The sequence below is a fragment of the Lissotriton helveticus genome, chromosome 8, assembly GCF_964261635.1.
Source record: "Lissotriton helveticus chromosome 8, aLisHel1.1, whole genome shotgun sequence".
Lineage (NCBI taxonomy): Eukaryota > Metazoa > Chordata > Amphibia > Caudata > Salamandridae > Lissotriton > Lissotriton helveticus.
Genome location: NC_136069.1, coordinates 1550687041 through 1550702290, shown reverse-complemented (window position 1 = coordinate 1550702290; position 15250 = coordinate 1550687041). Strand labels below are relative to the sequence as shown.

At 46.4% G+C, this 15250-nt stretch overlaps 1 protein-coding gene across 1 annotated transcript in view; it reads right to left on the bottom strand.

The window, feature by feature from the left end:
• The window catches only part of ARHGEF17 (Rho guanine nucleotide exchange factor 17), a 611927-nt gene extending 599495 nt beyond the window's left edge, over positions 1-12432 (bottom strand). The window contains exon 1 of the mRNA XM_078658552.1: positions 8547-12432. Coding sequence (XP_078514678.1) covers positions 8547-12428 — 3882 coding nt within the window. The 5' untranslated portion in view covers positions 12429-12432. The remainder of the gene's footprint in view (positions 1-8546) is intronic.
• Between the last annotated feature and the right edge of the window lie 2818 nt (positions 12433-15250).

Genomic DNA, 15250 nt, shown 5'->3' with positions numbered 1-15250 from the left:
GAGTGACTCACCATGCTGAGATTAAAGACTTCCAGGCCTTTAGCTGTATATAATGGCAGCATGGGGAGCTACAAAGCTCAATGAGATGTGCCTCAACTACTGCATATCTCATCATTTACATGTGCTATTAAACAATTTTTTTTAATGTGGATTTATTATTTTCGGCTGCGTAATGTGCTAAAACCTGACATATGTTCACAAAACACAAAATAAATATGGATAAATACAAATATGATGGTCAAAAAATAAATATGGATTAATACAGGCGGAAATGTTTTTTTAAAAAATTCATAAAACCGGGAGCCCTAATTATATTGCATCTGTGTTGAGAAGTGTAGGCACTCTGCTGCTGAAATGAAAGAAGTGCAGGTACTCCGTACCGGACAGTCCCTGCTCATTTAAACCACTATCTTTATCGGGAGGAAACTCTAATTCAAAAATTATAAGATGGATGGTTTTGCAGGTCTTTGATCAGACAGAAAAACACAACATGCCACATGCTTCTTTAGAAGTGAGACAGGGCGTTCCAGTCGTGGATTTTTTTTAATATTCATCTATTTTGGATATTTGTAGGGCACAATTTATCGCTGGAGCTTCAAAACCTTTATTAATACTAGAGGACGCGTAATACACAACAGACAAATGCTGTTACACAAAAACATTCCAAAAAGATTTAACTTTTTTTCGAAAGGCGAAAAAGTGTGAACCATCATCATGTGGTTGGTACTTTTACTACAATTTGTTCAACTGAAGAGAATGACGACTGCACATACCATATTACAGTAGTTTGGAAAATGAAAGCCTAGGGCTGAAAACATGGTGCTGTGGCGAAATATAGCCCTCTAAGGGCCTGATTACGAGTTGGGCGGTTAATTCTGACCGGTGCGTAAACCATTTTTTACACACCGGTTGTAGTTACGAGTGGTTAGGAGTTTAACGCCTCCGATAAATATTGAATCTGTTAAATAACTCAATCTTTGTTAAATGTTCTGCAGGTCACACGGAGCTTTAACCAGAGAAAAACATGCAGTTTTTACCGTATCACGTGAATTTTAGTACGTTAAACACCAAAATCCGCATGTTATGCCTCAACAACTTGCAACAGTTGGTATTGATCACACCCGATAAATAACGTAGCCCATGGTTTTGTTATTTATCAAGTGGGCTAAATGCCATCTAGAGCAGTAATTAGAACCTTAGAAAGTCTTCTCTCAAAAGAATTAGCTGCCAAGTGCCGTCTTGTGACAAGAATACCTTTGGTCTGTACTAGATTTCCAATCAAATACTCTTTGCAAACTGCAATTAATTGGCAGATTTTATAAACAGGGCTAGTGGAAGTATGAGAATCCAACTCAACAGCGTTTTCTGCATAATTATGGATTAATAGCACTTACCACATAATTTGCAGAGACCAACAAAAACTATGTCCTGCTCAAGCTGATCAAGGGTTGCTGAAGCAATTGGCGTGTGGTGTCACGCAGTGACAGACGGTTTCTAACTGGTCACCTTTCAGTTTCAGATTGCTGTACTCAGGTTACACTGGTACTAATGTGGTGAAACCTTTTCCTACACACTATTAATATGGATTAAAATGGCAAAGTGAAGTAATACCGCCATACGTTATATAATTTGCCATTCATGCTGCATACTTTACTCGACGTTGCTCATATAATTTGATCCTCGTGTGTCACACATTTGCTGTGGCCATTACTATAACAAGGGCCACTGCAATTATGCAGCACTGCAGCTGCAGCATTATCTGCATAATTATAAATTTGCTGCATTTTCCACATAGCCCATTATCTTCACCATAATCTGAAGATGTTAACAAAACAAAAAAAATTAGACAAGGGAATGAATCAAAAGTTACTTTAAAAAAAAAAAGGGATAACGGGTGCTGCACTGCAGCGGAAGGCCCTTTGAAAAGATTGCCTGACTAATCCATTTTCTGTAACTTTATTTATTTAAAAAGTTTTATAAAGCGCGAACATGACCCTTACGAGTATCAGAGAGCTGTACAAAGTGGTGAAAGCTCGAATTGTTATATTTGGTTGTTAAGCTGGCACTAATAATGAGAAACCTTTGCCGAGACAGTATTCGCCAGAGTAAAAATGACAATAAGGAAGTAATTCAATCAAAAAGTGTGCCGAGTTGTTTGCCTTTCCCTGCCGCATAATTTGGTCTTCACCTGCCCTGCTGCATAAACCCAGTGGCTCTGCTGGCAACTTACAATACTGACGCCGAAAGCCCTTCATTTAAAAAGGTCTGTTCGCAAAAAAAAAAAAAAAAACACACACAACAGTACTGGATACGTACGTCACACATGCCATGGTGACGTCACCTGGGAGTTATGCATGGTTTACACACACATTCTACTTCAAGCCGTTTTCCCCATCGGCTCGAGACCAACACGAGTTTAAAATGAGACCCGCGTCTAGGTACAGGCGAGTCACAGTGCGCATGCGCATTGTGCTGATAACACCAACCAGCATGACTCAGGGAGGCCAGAGGAGAACCAAAATAGGCCGCTCGGTTTCCCATTTCACCAAATCATGCCATGCCCTCCCACCCCCCACGGGGAGGGGGCCGCGGCATTCCCCAGAGCAAACAGGAAACGCCGCCTCGTTTTCTTCAGGCACGGCCAAAAACGTCCCTTACAAACAAAAAAGCCTTTAAAGTTGTAAATATTTAAGGGCAGAGAGATCCGAACCATAAAAGGGCAATACATTGGCAGATGTTTTTTAATCTGATCCAGGACGGAAACTGCCCGGCAAGACTAGATTTATAGCGCCTTCCTTCTCAAAAGCACCGACCAGCCAGAGAACCCGGAGATAAACTGCGAGCGGCAAAGCCTTTGGGAACTAAAGAATAAACAGAACTCGGTAATGGCCTGGGCACTCCGATAGCAAACGGTGCGGTGGTGAAAAGAGAACACAGACATAATTGTAGAATCGCCAATTAATAGAGTTCAATAAATCACTCGCTCTTTGCACTCTCAGACATAAACAAACAAATAAAGGAAACAGAGAGTTGAATTAAAGTACTTTAGGCCACATGTATCACAAGTCCTTTTTAGCATTCCATAAATAGCGAACTTTAGATAATCGCTATTTAAGAAATACAAAATGGTACATAAGAAAATAGTGATTACCTAATAGCAATTCCTAAAGATTGGCAATCGCAATTAGGGAATCGCTATTAGGTAACACTACTACATTCGTTCCTAAAGGTCCATTGGTTCGAGTGGTTTTGCATTACCTAATTGGTAATTGAAAATTAGATATTGCAATACAAAGGGTACCTGGGGCCTAAGACCCCCTTGAAGACCCCCCCCCCCCAAAATGTGCTCATAATGAGCGCTACATGGCACTTTGAAAAATGCAGTCTTGTGCATTTTTCAAAATGTGCACGTTTACCATCTACTTTGATGGTAATAGCATTTCCTAAATGCAAAGTTTGCATTTAGAAAAGGCTTGGTGCATGTGCTAAGGGAATCGATTCCCTATTTGTAGTTGCAATGTAATTGCAATTTTTGTGATTACCTAAAATTGCCACTGCTAAGCCTTTCATACATCTTAAAAGGCTACTTTGCATTTGCAAACGGGCGAAATTACAGATTCGCACCATTTGCAAGTGCAAAATTGTTCGATACATGTGGCCCCTGAGTTACTGCCCAGCCTATTGCGCGTCTCAGGGTGCACAAGATGCACAGACCGCGAAAGATGACATCAAGAAATTGATAAACACACAGGAGCGCAACAAAGTAATGGCCGGAAAGCTCCGAGTGTAGATTACCATCCATGACTGGCATTAGCCAAGTCCTTTTGATTTTAATAAAAATATCTACATAAATATGCTTCTAGTGGCCTTCAGCCAGCTCTCTTCATCCATTGGCCAGTCAGTCACATTTTTGTTCCATCAACCACATGGAACACAGGATGGTCAACACATTTAAGGGATTGGGTTATCACTCTTTGAGTGACTGTACTCTGCTGTGGCACAATGTGAACTTACACACACAAAAGTCGTCCCTTTGCAGTTTTACAAGAAAACATTCACAAACAATGGAAAAGACTAACGTTGCCAGCCAAAGCCAGACCTATTGGGTTTGAAAATGCTTGCTAATTATTGCAGTGGCAACCTTTGGATCTAGTTGTAACCCCAAGTGAAACAGACTTTAAGCCGCCGCCCTAGAGTCGCTCTCCTTAGAGACTCAAGCCATACTGCCCTGAAGAAGACCAACGCAGGCGAAACATGTCTGAGCTTGTTCTTGTTCAGTGTAGAGAGAGGCTGTGGCTTTGCAGCTCTGGGTGTCATGGACATGAATTAGGCCTAGCCACTGGTGGCCTGGTTCTTGCAACCCCTAATCTGAAGACTGAAGCACAATTTCAAATTTGTAGTTTTCGCGACTTGCTAAGCAGGAGCACATAAAAAACTGCTGGGTCATTAGAAATGGGGCAAGGAGTCAACCCTGTGATATCACAGAGGGTCAAAAGGGGGCTGATGTCATCTTGGGTACCCCCTGTATCTTGGTGGATTGACCTTAAAAATCTATAATAGGGTGGCAGAGTGGACCGAAGATACAGGTCTATTGGACCCGTTCCAGATGGGATTCAGTAGCGGGGTGGGGACGGTCGAGCAATGCTTAAATCTGAAACTGAATATTGACAAGTATAGCATTGCCCGATCGTCCCCTATCTACCTTGCGTTCATGGATCTTTCATCCGCTTTCGATCTAGTGAATAGATCCAAATTGTGGGCAATTCTTTTGAATTATGGACTGGACGAGGCTCTTGTTTTGGCCGCCATAAGTGTGGCAGGGTATGCTCAGACGTGAGTCCCTTGCTCACTTTGCCACTGGATTCAAGCAAGCCGGGCTGAAGACGTCTGGAATGCCAGAAACCGGTCCTCGGAAGCTTGTTTCCGGTCCAGGGACAGCATGGCTTGGCAGTTCGGGCTGGACTGTTCCCATGAGGCACAGGGTCAGACTGATTTGCATATAGCCATGTCTGAACTGGGGTGGCAGAGTGGGCTAAAGAACGGTGATGGATTAAACCCAGATCTTTTGACTGGGTGTGAGTGTTTGATTGATTCAGATGCTCCGTCCATCACCACCCCCTTTTGTACCGCTTTTGGCCACCATAAGTGTGGCAGGGTATGCTCAGATGTGAGTCCCTTGCTCACTTTGCCACTGGATTCAAGCAAGCCGGGCTGAAGACGGCTGGAATGACAGAAACCGGTCCTCGGAAGCTTGTTTCCGGTCCAGGTAAGGCATGGCTTGGCAGTTCGGGCTGGACTGTTCCCATGAGGCACAGGGTCAAACTGATTTGCATATAGCCATGTCTGAACTGGGGTGGCAGAGTGGGCTAAAGAATGGTGATGGATTAAACCCAGATCTTTTGACTGGGTGTGAGTGTTTGATTGATTCAGATGCTCCGTCCATCACCACCCCCTTTTGTACCGCTTGTTAATTTCCTGGCATACCTCCACACTGACCTCAAAGCACAAGTTAGGATTGGGGTGGGCTGAGAAGTATCTGGACCTATTAATATCGGCAGAGGGGTAAGACAGGGGTGCGTTTTAGCACCCCTGCTGTTCATTATTTATATTAACGGCTTGGCCAAAGCTCTAAAACAAGTTACTAGTGATGTACCAAGTATCCAGGGGCAACCACTGCCAGTTTTATTATATGCCGACGATGCGGTCTTGATGGGACGAACACCAAATGCCCTTCGCCTACTTGTTAAAGGTTTTGTTCAACACATGGAGGGCTTAGACCTGCGCGTCAATTTAAAAAAATCTTTTATCATGCCATGTGGTCCTGGGAAACGCAAGCTCAATACTACACATATAGGGACAGATAAATTAGAATCTGTAACTACATTCCCGTATCTTGGTTTGGTTTTCCCTGCGAATGGCTCATGGAGTGGGCATATTGCCCACGCCATGGGCAAGTTCTCGAAAGCCAACAATTCTATTCTGAGTTTGCCCCGACCAAAGAAAATAGGTGCCACCAGAGCTATTTAAAAATTTTTTAAGCTACAGTGCCTACCAGTAGCCACATACGGGGCTGAGGTTTGGGGATTGAGAAAAAGCCCCAGTATTCAGCAAGAAGAAGGCCGATTTTGTAGGAAAACACTGGGTGCCCCAATTTCATCCTCCGAATCGATCTGCCATGAGGAACTTAACCTCCCCTACGTATGCGATCTTATTAGATCTAGACCAGTTCTTTTCTGGATTAGGATCTGGAGGAATAATTCAGCCGTCTTAACGCAAAACATCATAAAATACTGTCTTAAATGCGACCACGGCATGTCGATCCCCTGGCTCGCGGGAGTTCTAAAAACACTGAGCAACGTGAACAGGGTAGATCTTTTCTCCGATCCAAGTAAGATTGAACTTAAAGATAAAATTGAGGTCAAACATGCACTGTATGCACTTTATAATTCAGAACAAATGGAAAGGGAAATTCTTAAATCAACTGTTGTGACTTACCTGAGGAATGATCTAAGTAGGAGAAATCTCGCACAATACCTCACCCTACCCATGACTAACTGGGAGAGATCATTGCTGTTTCGGCTAAGGGCGGGCTCAATACAATTTTTGCTGGGCTTTCCCTTGGGCTACCAGCACACAACAGACCATAATCCATGCCCGTGTGATGGTATTCGTAAACAGAATGAGTTGCACTTTCTATTTTTCTGCAAATTTTACTTAAAATATATTAACTGGTTTTTAACTCCGTATTTTAGGAAACATAGACCCCTTTCGTTAGGGGAGTCCTATTCAATGTTACTTTCCCTGGAAACAGATGAATTAATTTACCGCACTAGCACTTTTTAGAGATTTATAACACGTGTACGTAAAACGATGGAAAACCCCTGAAAACAGTCTTATGAGAAATGTATTAGATTTTAATGACTCATTAATTTTTGTAAACTTGTATTTGTTGTGTAAATGTATTGTTTTTATTGTGGTACTTTTATGAATTTTATGAAATTCGAATAAAGGTCTTTTGAACTTGAATTTGAACTGGTGGATTGACACCTGTGAGTGGGATAGAAATGGTTTTCATATGGATGGTCCTTAGGCCCAAGCAAAGAGAAGTGAGGATATCCAGCTAAGGGGATGCACAGGTGCAAGTATTCTTATCTAAAGGATAGGACATTGGTGAAACCAAAACAATGAACTCTTGCAGAGGACTTCTGATATGAGACATAACGCGAATGCAGCACAGTGAGACTGAAGGAGAAAGTATAATCCTATCGCAGGATACATCCGAGAACCGCACCCAACGGAGAGACCCCAACCCAGGCTTAGCAAATAGCCGTCTTTCCCTTACAAAATATCATATTGATCAAATTCTACTAATTTCAAGGATATTTCTTCTGGAGTACTGTCTCCCCTCTAGTTTGGCCAACCAATGCTTTGACTGTGTAGGTTTACTATTGTAAATCTGGATCTAACCAAAAACAGCCATGTTACGGAAGTGGCCATGTCTGGGGAATGATTAAGTTGAAGAAATGGACAAGTCGGGGAAATAGCAAGGACAAAATAATGAATTAAATAAGTAGCAATTAATGTTTTGTAAGGTAACAGGGGTGTGCACAAATCTCTATTCTGTAGACTTTAAATTGCTGCTAATTTTTCTTGCTAAACATCTGCCTGCCTGCAAACCTTCCTTTTACAATTATTTGCCCTCATTTTCTAAAGGCTTGTTTCCCTTTTGAAACATAGAAAGAACTTCCTTGTAAACTGGTGTCAGCCAGACATATGCAAGCAGACCTTGGTCACAGAGGAGAATACATCAACAGAACAATAAAAGGTGTAACAGCTTACAAGACAGTCAAAAACACACTGCAGAAAGGTATCTCCTACCACTAAGGTGGTGCAATAACCTCTTTACAACATTGTAATCATAAGCTAACAAGGCATCTTGAGCGACGACACAGCCATGTCCTCCTGATTCGTATTAGGAATACAGTAATGCCTTTGGCGACAACCCGGTTCTTGACATCAGACCACTTTGGTCATTCTTTACAGCAAACGGCGCCTGCCCGGTAGGCTGAAATAACAAAATGGGTTCCTATTGGACAGCCCCTACTTTTTGCAAGGCAAAGGCCACACGTGTGGCCAAGCATGGTCTCAACAACCACCCACCACAAAAAACACACATTTTGCCTTTACTGAGGCCAGCAAGCTCATACCTCCAGACCATGTCAACCTTGAACCATAGAACATTTGACAATAGGGCGATGTCAACCCCATCAACCCCCCCCCCTCCCCCAGCAAACAAGTAGCACTCTGTACCAAGGCACCTCCACAGACATATCAATTGCAAAATGGCAACAACTGAAATATCACAACAAAAATTGTTGTGTTGATGCACAAAACCAAAAACCGAAGTAAAGTCAGATTTCAGCCAATACAACCGACGACAAATCAGTATTTTTCGGGAATACATGTGCATACTTCGAACGGCATGTCTACCACTTGAACAAGAAATGCACATCAACTGAAAACCATTGTGTATTGTGTGCACTTACCACATAAGGCTTGACTTTCCCACCACTGGCGTGGAGTTCGTCGTGCAGCTTGGGAGATCTCAGCAACTTTGGCTCTGTGGTGGTTGGAGTGGCTGGTGTAGACCTGGGCATATCCACACTGCTACTGGGCTCCGAGTCGGTTGAGTTGAGCGTCAACATGTACTTCTTGGTGACATCCTCAAGGGAGGGAGCTTGGAGAACAGGGTATGACTTAATTGACAATCTTGATGGCTCAAGGACACTAACAAGGCCACCTTGGTTTCCCAAGCTACTAGATCGAGGAGACGTGATTGGTATAAAGGCAGCGGGCTCACTCGCGTTCCTTACATGCTTGGACACAGGTCTTGCTCTCCCTAGGCCGGTTACACCCAGAGAAGTCTCATCTTTTTCACTTTCCTGTTGAGTAACTCTGTTTGTGCGCTTTTTTGAGCTGCGTCTGGCCGTTCTTGGGGACAGAACGTCTGCGAGTTTGATGTCAAAGCCGAAGTTTTGATTTGTTTCAGCCTCGTTTTCTCCAGAGCATATGGGCAGGACATCCTCGGACTGGGAACGCAACTTTACCGCAACCTTCCCCAAATCTTCCAGTTCCCCCAACTCATCTCTTTGCTCAGAAAGGATTGGTTCACTGCTTGAAGGCGGGATAGGCTGGTCCATCTCATTTATAGGCTCACTCGGACCATCGAAGCCTGCTGAGGCCAACTCGCCACGGCGACTTGGATCGCTAAAGGACTTCTTTTTAATGGTTTTACCATTGCCCTTCTCGTCAGTAACTTTGTCCATGGCCCCAGGTTGACTAACAATGTTCCTCATGACAGCGTTGTAATCTTTCACTCCATCGCTGCAGACAGACAGATCACTAGCAGCGCTTCCTGTGCATTCTGACAGGGCAGTAGCTGAAGTTTCTGGAATACCAGGTTTAGAATTCAAAGACCCAAGGAGGTTACTATCCACAGAAAAGTTCTTGGCATCGTCTGCGATGGAACAACTCCGATGAGGCATTGGGTCGCTTAGCGATCTATAGGTTTCCCCACTAGACTCTCCGTTGCTCGAATCGGAACCATTGGTGCCAATGGACGGAAATTTTCTTCTACGACGGATCGTGCCTGGCGTCAATGGTGCTTCAGTTGATCCTTGAGGAACAATTTTACATGCAAGATCTTCTACACCAGAAGCACTCTCTAGATGTGTTCTAACAGGAGGTATGAGAGGAGAAAAATCTTTCTGGAGGCTAATATGTGGTTCCTCTTCTGCTGTGTTGAGTCCTGACACTGTCCACACAGTGACCGGCTCATCGCTGTCTCTGTACTGACTACTAAAAGGGCCTGTTTCAGGCTCGGTGACGATCCCTTCGTCAGTCAGACTGGATTCATGACCAGACAGCTCTTCCATGGACTTCCCACAGGACAAGTTTTCCTCCGAAACAGCCTTCTTTAGATACGAATCCTGATCCTCGTCTTCAAAAAGTGCTGCTTCAGACTCATTCCTCCTTTCTATAAACTCATCATCTGCAGTTCTTATTTTTCCGTCATCCTTTTGTTCTGTGTTAAAGTTATAATCATGCTGGGCGCCAATCTGGCTGATCTTTTCGAAGACTTGCCTTGCCTCCTGGAGATACTGATCCTGCATTATGTCTTGAGAGGGATCTTGCTCAGTTCTTGGTCCCGTGTCCTCATGGGCACTTAGGACATCGTGATCGTCTGTGCTGGCGAGCATGAGCTCTGAACTGCTTTGCTTCAGGGTGCCCTGAACATAGAATCGGCGTGATCCTGCTTTATCTGAATACGTGAAGGACTTGGCACGCCGCAAGGTTGCCGTGAGATCCTTTAGTGTTGGGCGGCTGCTTCTGTCCAACTGATTGGAGCTTGAGCTCTGGAGTCGGTTTCTCCCGCTTTGCAATTGTGGGTGGCCGGAGGAACCCTGGCAGCTGTCATATCTGTTGCCAGTGGTGGTCTCCAGATCTTGAGAGTGGGTCTCACCACCCTCTCGTTTCACCTTCAGCTCTGAAAGGTCAGATTTGAGGAAGCTCAGCAGGGTTAGAGTGTCTGACGCTATGTCAGGATTGGACATAGATTTGACGCACTTTGAGTTCTCAGCCTCATCCGTGGCCCAGCAATGCAGATTCCTCCCAGCACTTTCAGCTTTCACTTTCACCACTTCGGGTGGAACCTTTGGCCGTTGACGCACTTGCGGCCTTTGAGTATTATCACTTTGGCCAAAGCTTGGAGATCTGTAGATTCCAAAACCACCCTGGAAGCTTCTGCTGTACCCCAAATTTGTGTTGTCGTCCTTTAGCGTCTCGGTGCTTGAATACCTGCTGCCGGTCTTCGAGCCGCAAGGGCTGCCCATGAATGGAGGGATGTTGACTTTGGCTACTCGCGACACAACCGGCAATGCTGAGCCGAGAGGTACCGGAACAGCGGATGAGTTGATTCCACAGTCTGAGGTCCTCCTAAAAACTGGTCTCTCGCCATCCGGCTGCCCAGTACCTTGGAGGCCGCCCCCGATGGGAGTACCATGAATGGGTCCATGGGGAAGGGTGGCATTTAGATTGCCACCACTGTAGTCTGTTGCAAACTGTTTAGCCACCAGGGAGGCCTTGACCGCATCGTTGTGATGAGGGATATGGTCCAAGGTCCTTCCATCACGGCTTCTTTGGTGCCTTTCGACAAAGTCCATCATGGCTTGTTCATCACTGTCATCAGACTCATCCCCCCTAGTGCTCCCCATTCCCTTCTTTTTCCTCCGCACAGACCGCTTCCTGGCACTTTCCCGGTGGGCACGCGAGCGGCCCTCCTCGTCGCTACCTGAGGACCTATCCAGGGACCGTACCCTGGTGCCATTTCTGTGCTGCTGGAACCCCTTCTTCTGCAGGTCCTCCTCGCTGGAGCTCTGACCTAGACTGGCAGTGGGGGAGGGGCAGGCCTGTGGCTTGGCAGAGCTATGCCCGGAATGCAAGCCATCCGACGGCGGCCTGGCCCCCTGCTTGGTGGGCACAGCGCAGGGGAGGGAGTGCGCCCTCAGGGTGAAGGGGATGCAAGTCCGTGGGGGCGGGGGTGGGGGCTTGGGCTTGCCAGCCCCCCTCTGCTCCTGCTGCTCATAGGTGCAGAGGCTGCCCTCGGGGGTGCTGCTGCTGGAAGGCGGCCTGCCCTCACTCCCGAGGCTCGTGCGCCTGGCGGAGGGCGCCCCAGGCAAGCTGTCCGAGGAGCTGTGGTGGCCGGGGGGCCCCTCGGCCCAGGGGTGCTTGGAGTGCTCGGGGTAGCCAGCTAGCAGGGGGTCCCTCCAGGTCTGCCCAGGGGCCCTCCCCTCCTCGGGGCCCCTGGGGTACCTGCTGAAGCTCTCCCCGAACAGCTTGCGCATCTCGGTGACGCTAGGCCAGAGAGCCGAGGCCTCGGGGGTCTCCTCCCTGGGGTCCGCCTTGCGCAGGCCCTCCAGGGCCAACTCATCCAAGGGACCCTCGGGGCTTCGGGCCTTCTCGCTTGGTCCTGGGGAGCAGGAAGCGGGGGGCTCGGGGGACACCCCCAGAGGTCCTCTGCGCTCGAGGGTCCCAGCATGAACAACCCCTCCGTCCCGGAGCTGCCCCTCTGCCCCCCTGGGGGCGGCACTGAAGCGCTCCGACAGCTGCCTGACGGAGGGCGAGTGGGAGCGGGCGGGCCGCCTGGGCTCCGGGCTGGGAGTGCTGCTGGCACCGGCGGTGGAGATTTTGGACAGCCTTCTGGACACACTCAAAGAGCGGAGAGGAGCCCGGGGAGTTTTTTCACCCGAGGCTCGGGCGACACCCTCCGGCTCCCCAGCCCCCTCCGCCGGGGCGCTCCTGATCTCCAGGCGCTTGAAGGACACGCTCCTGTAGATGCGGTACTTCCCTCTGGCCGCCCCCTCTGCCATGGTTCAAAACAAGCCCCCCCCTCTTCTGCTGCACAACCTCCACTTTCAAGTGCAGCGCAAAAGAAACGCCAAATCCAACGGAGGAAACTTTGAAAACAAAATACCCGGTTTCATCCAAAAGTAAAAACAAAACTTAGTAAAACAATCCATGTTTTTTTGTTCGTTCCACAATGTTTAAAAAAAGTGTCTTTACAATCCTTGCAAAAATAGGCCGAATGTCTGTGCTTTGCAGCAATCATTAACTCGACTGTAATCCATCCAACACCCGTGTGATGGGCGGGGGTGCTTGACAAACTTTCCTTCAGCTCCGTGCTCGGTGATAACCAGTTCATCTCGGGATCTGCCCCCGTCCTTCCAAAAATCCACCATAGTTTTGCCCCGAATCCTCACGCATTGCCTGGAAGACAACTGCCGGGGGCCCGGCTCCCTCCCTGGGGGTTTCTGAAGCTCATTTTACAAAATCCACATTCTTTCCCCAAATCCTCGCGCTTTCCGTTCATCACTCCCGAGTTCTCCAGTTAACCTTTGTGGCTCCTTTCCTTCCTCCTTGGGGGAGCAACAAACCTCAGTGTCGGGGTCTCGTCCAGGAGGGGGGTGCCCCGGGATGAAGGAAGCATTTCTTGGCTTAGCTCACCGGCCCGGAGAACCTCCGGGGTCCTTCTGCAAGGAGACGCCGTATCCATGCGAAAGCATTAAGCGCAGCCAGGCCGGTCCCCGGCTCCCCCTGGCTGCGGGGGCAGGGGTGCAGCGGTGCGGCCTAAGCCCTACCAACCCCTGTGCAACTTTATTCAACTCATCTGCACACAATGCAGTCCGCCCGGGAGAGTTCCGTAAAAAGTAAGTTGCAAATCAGCCCCTTGAATCAAATCCCCTCACTCCAGCCGGCAGCAAAACCCGGGCTGGAATCTGGACGGTGTTCCCGTGTGGGCGTGTTGCAAGGAGTGGGAAGGTCTTTTGCAACAAGTTTCAGCAGAACCAACAGCCCTCCTCCCCGATGGGTTTCCTCACGCCCCCATCATTGTTGTTTACACAAACTGATATACTTTGATCCCGAAAGAAGCTTGTGTGCTTTCCCACAGACTGTGGAATAGCAGGCAGCGCAAACTTTCAAGTGTGTGTTTAAGACGCGGAGCGCATACTTAGGTCATTCTTGAAAGAGAGCAGAGTGATACAGAGGAACATGTTGATGTCTGTGCGCTCTCTTGTGGCTGAAAGGAGAATTACAGCACAAATAACTTAAAGAAAAACGATTGAACTCAGTTTAATAGGGATGGTACGCTAAAAGTATCCTGTTTATGAGTGCCCTGGAGGGGTAGTCCGTGAGTAGCCGCACCCGATATAATCTGACTCCCCCGGGGTTCGGATCTGGTGCAATAAATAGCACATATTGCGAGTTTTTCTCTGCCACTGGGAATAACTTGGATATGGGCGCTCAGCGCACTAAATCCACATGTTTTAGTAAGTATCTGCACCCCCACCCCTACAAATTCCAGAAGTTTTTCATAAATTTACAGTGTTGCGAACTTTATTGCACCTGGTATTTAAAGGGTGTGTGCACTGCTAACATTGCACCGCTTATAACTGCGATGACGCAGCGATTGGTGTTTAACGGGGAATTTGTAATATGCCCGAGAGGGTGATAATATAGGGCACGATTCACAGAACTAACTTTCGACAAAATCCTAAACTTACTACTTTTAGTATTCACAGAAGGAATTTAGTAGTCTTAATTTAGGATTTTGTCTTAAATTAGGATTTTGTCCTAAATTAGGATTTTTTCTTAAATTAGGATTTTGTCCTAATTTAGGATTTTGTCCTAAATTAGGATATTGTCTTAAATTAGGATGTTGTTTTAATTTAAACTTAAGTTTAACTTAAGTTTGTCTTTAATTTAAGACAAAATCCTAATTTGGGACAAAATCCTTATTTAGGGCAAAATCCTAATTTAAGACAAAATCCTAATTTAGGACTAAATCCTAATTTAAGACAAAATCCTAATTTAGGGCAAAATCTAAATTTAAGACAAAATGCTAATTTAAGACTACTAAATGCCTTCTGTGAATACCAAAAGTAGTAAGTTTAGGATTTTGTCGTAGGTTAGTTCTGTGAATCGGGCCCATTGTAAATGGATTAATACAGCAGGTCATACTCCTGACTAGATGCTTAAACAAGGTATACTGTGTTGTTGGTCACCTGCATGGCTGATAGATCACTTTTTGCTGTCACTGTTCAACACACCTGTTATTCAACACACCTGTTATCAGTACTTAATTTGTAGAAAGCATAAGTGCCGGGTTTCTTGTTTATGTATTTTATTTTATTTATTTGATGAGTTTCATATAGTGCTGGCTAGAGCGCTGTACATGAGGTTCCACACTGTTACAAAGTTACATCAGTCGCAAGAAAACATTTAAAGAGTATAGAAGACCAGATAAATGGAGCGTAGAAGGGTAAGGGAGTAAGGTAAAAGGGTACGGGAGAGATACAGCGGAGAGATGAAGGAAAGTCTGCCCAAAGTCCGGCTGGGAAGGTGACGGTGGAGAGGGAAGTCCACATCCCATCTCCTCTATAGCTATCAAGGTAGATCCACCAGGCATCGGCCAAAATGCTAGGTCTCAACGGTCGGTGGCTAGTTCACAGATACAATGTCCTGATGGGTGTGCCAGATGCGGGATATGCTCGAGGTCTGGTCGATGTCCAATTTTTGTCCAAGAGTAGTAACACATCGTGGTAAAGGAGCACTGTGGCGGCCATCTTGTCAGGAGGCCACTGCGGCTTGCACCACCCATTGCCCCTGCCAGGGTTGACAATGACAGTACTAA